The 5,511-nt window shown below is 54.2% G+C and overlaps 1 protein-coding gene across 1 annotated transcript; it reads left to right on the forward strand.

The window, feature by feature from the left end:
• Positions 1-1,260: 1,260 nt before the first annotated feature.
• ASCL2 (achaete-scute family bHLH transcription factor 2) lies at positions 1,261-1,998 on the forward strand. The gene is made up of 2 exons (XM_054171873.1): positions 1,261-1,826; positions 1,929-1,998. Exon 1 carries the CDS (start codon positions 1,303-1,305, stop codon positions 1,813-1,815), a length of 513 nt encoding a protein of 170 aa, XP_054027848.1. The 5' UTR covers positions 1,261-1,302; the 3' UTR covers positions 1,816-1,826; positions 1,929-1,998.
• The last annotated feature ends 3,513 nt before the right edge of the window (positions 1,999-5,511 follow it).

Consider the following 5,511-nt stretch of genomic DNA (forward strand, 5'->3'; position numbering starts at 1 on the left):
TCACCACCAGCTCGTTTGCCCTTCCCTCTCAATTCAGCTCACTGCAAGCACCTTGCCCTCCGGCAAAGGCTGATGGACACCCAAGTGGGACCACTTGCCGTGGCACTGGGGAGCCTGGGTGCAACCCTAAGCCGCCTAAACTTTACGTTTCCTTTTCTCTCGGCATCTTTACCCTCGAACCTCACATTTAACAGGGAAGAGCCTTTCTGAAGTGACTCACGAACTCCCATACATTTTTATTGCTATTATTATTGTTATTCTTTCTGGGGGTATGCAGAACGGAACCGAGTCCCGGCTGAGCCCCAGCGAGTCTCGCTGTGCGCTGCCCACACACAGCAAGGGCAGCAGCGGGGCCAGCAGGGCCGCTTCTCCTCCCCGAAATCCTCGGGATGCCCAGCACGGGCTGGGGGGGGGCAGGGAAATGTCTCATTTAGAGGGGCAGGATCGGAGGGGGACGCGGGGAGCAGCACCGGCTGCTTGTGGCAGCCCTCACCGGTGTGCGTGGGTGGGAGGAGGGGCACGGGGGGGGAAGGAGGAAGGGGGGAGCCCCTCCCGTCGTAATAAGCGACAAAGGCGAAATATGAAAATTCTAGGGAGGGCAGCGGCGCTGACAGCGGAAAGTTGCGGGGAGGAGCGGCGGGGCGGGGGCTGAGGGAAGGGCCGGAGCCGGAGGAGGGAGGGAGGGAAGGAGGGAAGGAGGGAGGGAGGGAGGGAAGGAGGGAGGGAAGGAAGGGGGGGGGGGGTAAGGGATGCGGGGGTTGGTTTGGCGGCACGCGCCGGGCGCGCACGGGGAAGGGGGGGGCGGGGGGGGGGGGAAGGGCGGGGGCGTGCGCGGGGGCGGAGTGGGCGCGCGTGGCGCGGCGTGCGCGCGGCGCGTGCGGCCGGCGGGGGCCTCGCGAGCGGCGGCGGCGGCGTTGATAAGGAGCGCGCGGCGGCGGGACCCGCCGCAGAGGCGAGAGCGGCGGCGGCCACAAGCGGCCTGCCCCTCCCCCGCCCCTTCGCTTCCCCCCCCTCCCCCTTTTCTTTTTCTCCCCACTTTAAGTTCAGTTTGGTTTGGGTTTTTTTTTTCCTATTATTCTTAAATCTCAAGGTATCAGAAATAGATTTTGCAACTTTACATTGATTTTTTTTTTCATTATTATATTGTTGGGGGTTCCCCCCTCCCCCCCTTTTTTTTTTTCCCCTGTTCTTAACGTGTTAAGGGCTGGGGGTGGGTGTTTTTTTTCGGTTGGGTTTTTTTGTTTTACTTTACCTTACATTTTTGAGGTGCTGTCCGCCAGCCGCCACGGTGGCCGCCCGGCGATGAACGGCGGGGCCGTGCTGCCGCTGCCCCCTCCTGCCGCCTCTGCTCCCCCCGCCCGCCGTCGGTCTGCCTCCCCCGAGCTGCTGCGCTGCAAACGCCGCTTGGCCTTCGCCGCTCTGCCGGCCACCGGAGCGGCGGCGGCGGCCGCGGTGGCCCGTCGGAACGAGAGGGAGCGCAACCGAGTGCGGCTGGTCAACATGGGCTTCGCCGCCCTCCGCCAGCACGTCCCCCACGGGGCCGCCAGCAAGAAGATGAGCAAGGTGGAGACGCTGCGCTCCGCCGTCGAGTACATCCGCGCCTTGCAGCGGCTCCTCGACGAGCACGACGCTGCCGCCGCTTTCCCCGCCGCCGTCGGGGAAGGAGGCGGCGGCGGCTACTCCTCGGCTTCCCCTTCCTTCGCCTCCTCCGTGCCCGGCTCGCCGTGCTCCTCCGAGGAGAGCGGCTACGACGCGGCGCTCAGCCCCGAGGAGCGGGAGCTGCTGGACTTCACCAGCTGGCTGGGGAGCTGCTGATCCGGCGGGAGGTGAGGGGGGACCCCAGCGGGACGGTCAGGAGCTGCCGCTGCCCCCGGGGCTCCGGGGAGCCGTGCAGGAACCCACCGGCGCTCTCTGCACCTCTCTTGCAGCCCGCAGGTAACCTCAGCGCACTCGCTCTCTGCAGCAGCCAGCATCATCCCCTCTCCCCACAAAAAAACCCGCTCATCGCCCCCGATCCCGGCGGGACCCGGCTGGCTGCGCTTCTCGCCGGGCTGTGGCAAGTGCAATGGTGTGAAGGAGACCGAGAGAGGAGGAAGACCCTGCTGCCCCCCGCTCCTGGTGCTGCTCTGGAGGGGTGGAAAGAAAGAAAGAAAGACAAAATGAGACCACTTGATGCTTCCTTGTTTCTGGAGGGGGGAAAGAATCTTTTTTATCATGTCGGATTCTGGTTTATCTGTAACTTGAACTGCCCGTGGGGACACTGGTGGATGAAGACTTATTTTTGTAAGAGAAACCTTAAAGGGGAAAAAAAAGGGGGGGGCGGGGGAGGGGGTGGAGAGAGGAGACAGTTCTATTTTTTAAGCAAGTCCTATTCCCTTCTTCTGGAACACTGCCAGCTAGAATGTTTTGGGAACACACAAGGTTTAGACTAAAAAAAAACCCAAATACCCCCCAAAAAGGTGATTTTTTTTTATTATTATTTTGGAGTTTTTTTGGGTTTTTTTAGGTTTTATTGTTTTATTTCTCTCCAAACACTTCGGTAACAGACTGTAAAGTTTTAGGCTGTCTTAACGTGGTGTCTTGCCAGGTGTGAAGGTCCCACTGCCCTGAAAACTGAAGTTTGGTTTGTGTTCATTATTGTGTTGTTGGTTTGTTTGGGGGGGGGTTGTTTTATATTATTATTATTTTTTAACAGAAAAAAAAAACCCAAAACAACATTATTTTGAAGGCATTTTTTTTGTGTGTGTGTGTGTGTCTGCACTTGCTGGGATTTCTTACGTTGTACAGATGCAGTTTTTAAGAGAGTATCATATTTTATGTAAAGTGACTTTATAAATAATAATAATAAAAAAAATCTATTTATAAATGGCTGCAGGGCTGTGAGATGTGTGTGTGTGTGTCTGCCCTCCCTCCCTCCCCCCCCCAAAAATTCCCCAGGTAGCTGCTTCCTGAGGTGGTGGGTGAGGGAAGCAATGAGTGAGGAAGAAGGAGTTCTCCTGGACCAGGTTTCATGGGCTGAAGGGGACAAGGTGCTGCAAAACAAGCCCTATGAGGAGAGGCTGAGGGAGCTGGGGTTGCTTAGCCTGGAGAGGAGGAGACTCAGGGGTGACCTTATTGCTCTCTACAACTACCTGAAGGGAAGTTGTAGACAGGCAGATGTTGGTCTCTTCTCCCAGGCAGCCAGTACCAGAACAAGAGGACACAGTCTCAGGGGAGGTTTAGGTTGGATGTCAGCAGGAAGTTCTATACAGAGAGAGTGATTGCCTGTTGGAATGGGCTGCCCGGGGAGGTGGTGGAGTCACCATCACTGGAGGGGTTCAGGAGGAGACTTGCTGGGGTGCTTGGTGCCATGGGTTAGTTGTTTAGGTGGTGTTGGATTGGTTGATGGGTTGGACGCGATGATCTTGAAGGTCTCTTCCAAGCTGGTTTATTATTAACCCCCCCAGGCTTGTTTCACAGTATCACCAAGGTTGGAAGAGACCTCAAAGATTGGTTGTTTTTTTACCTCTCACCCAAGTTTTATGAACTCAGCACTTGGTGCAAGTATTGCAGAGCCGGTGCATGGGGAGATGCAGATGTGTGCAGGCAGAGCTGGTGCTGGTTTCTCCTTTCCTGGAGATGCAGAAGGGGTCCTTGACTGCAGGGATAGAGGCAGGAGAAAGTATCTGAAATTTGTCGTGGGATTGAATCATTTAGGTCAGAAGAAACCTTTAAGATCATCAAGTCTTACCCCAGCACTGCCAGGTCAGCACCACATCTACACAGCTTTTAATCCCTCCAGGGATGAGGACTCCACCTGGGCAGCCTGTTCCAGGGCTTGACAACTCTTTTGGGGAAGAAACTGTTCCTCATGTCCTGCCCAAAACATTCACTGGGGAAAGAAGCACTGTCCTGGCAGCTGCTCTCAGAGGTTAGGTGGGGTCTCCTTTATTTAGGGGAGCACCATCTCTGGGAGCAGTGCTGTCATTCAAACCTCACACATAACCAACAGCATCCCCCTCTGACCTACTCTGCCTTTAGCTGCACAAACAGATACTTTATCTAAAGGCAATAACATTAATTGCTCCTTTGAAACTATTGTCAGAGGCTCTGATTTCACTGGAGCTATTGAAGGCAAGGAACAGACTGCCCATTACTTTTGGGCTTGTGCTGGAGACCTTCTTCAGCAGAGGTGAGGCAGGTACCTGTGAAACAAAACACAGTGAGGGGAGCACAAAGCACTACAGCAGAGGCTGTGCCTTCCCTTCAGAAGCTCTAAGTGAGTGTTAGTAGATTGGGCTGGCCTGTGGAATATGCTGAGCACACACAAAGCAGAAAGGGTGATTAAAACTGACCTACTTTAGAGGGATGTGTATATCATCTTTGCTGTATTAGTGCTGGGAAGGTAGAAGTTTGCAGGAGAATGATCACTCAGCAGTCCCAAATTCAGTAATTGGCAGTGGGTGATCTAATCCAGGCCTGTCAGTGTTTTCCACATCCATGATTCCATGTGAAGAGCAAAACCCCCATGAGAACATGCAGGCTGTAACAGCCAGTAGCATTCAGGAGTCTGCAAGCAGTCTGCAAGTAGTTACTGTGCTTCAAATTCATTCCCTAACCAAAGCTGCTGTAATAAACCATCATTTGAAAGGCCCTGGGAATTCAAGTCCTGAGTAAATGGCTTGCAAAGGTTTTGCCCTGTCTAGCTCTTCAGCAGCCCCACGGGGAGGAGAGAGAGCTGTGAAGGTGTGAAGTGATCTGCTACACTTGGCAGCAGCAGATAGGGCTGGGAGGGTGGGTGGCTGCGTGGTACCTGTCTCCACTTAGGGTTTAGGGGCTCCAGATGAGCTCCAAAAATTCCATCCAGTGCAAAGCCATGCAGATTCCCAGCCTAAATCAACAGCATGCTGCCTTTTCCAAGCAATTCAGAGATCAGGGCTGCCAGGGCTCTCTACACAAGTGCCCCAGTATGGCAGAGTGCATTGGTTGGGAGAGTTTTACTACTGCTTGGCAGGGTGTTTGTTTTCCTTCCTCGGGAGCACCAACTTTTGTATTTCCAAAAGCAGCATTTGGCTCCCAGTCAAGTAGCTCCCAGCATCGTTACCAGGTTCACCAGTTCACCCAAGTTACTGTTGCAGCAACATTAAAGCTGCATCAACTGTGACTGTATTGGCAAGAAATTAACTGTCAACAGTTTTCACTTGAGCAATATTAATATTGGGGGTGGGAGGGATGGGGGGGGGGGGGGGGGGAAGAGCTTAGTCAGCAACACAAATCACCTCCATGCTGTCTGCCAGAGTTTCAGGAGAAATTCAAGGGAGAGAAGGCAGGAATGTACAAATTACTTGGGGGAAAAAAATTATAAACCCAATCAAACTCATCTTGGTCCTGGGTCTCCTGAATGCTTGAGGGAGGGAAAAGGTGCAGGGAGAAAGATGTGTGCCAGCTGCCATAACACAAAATGGACAGAGGGACTCCTTTCCCCAGCAGTGGTGACCACGAGTCACCAGCAGATTCTCAGATCAAGCTGCT

The sequence above is a fragment of the Dryobates pubescens genome, chromosome 22, assembly GCF_014839835.1.
Source record: "Dryobates pubescens isolate bDryPub1 chromosome 22, bDryPub1.pri, whole genome shotgun sequence".
Taxonomy (NCBI): domain Eukaryota; kingdom Metazoa; phylum Chordata; class Aves; order Piciformes; family Picidae; genus Dryobates; species Dryobates pubescens.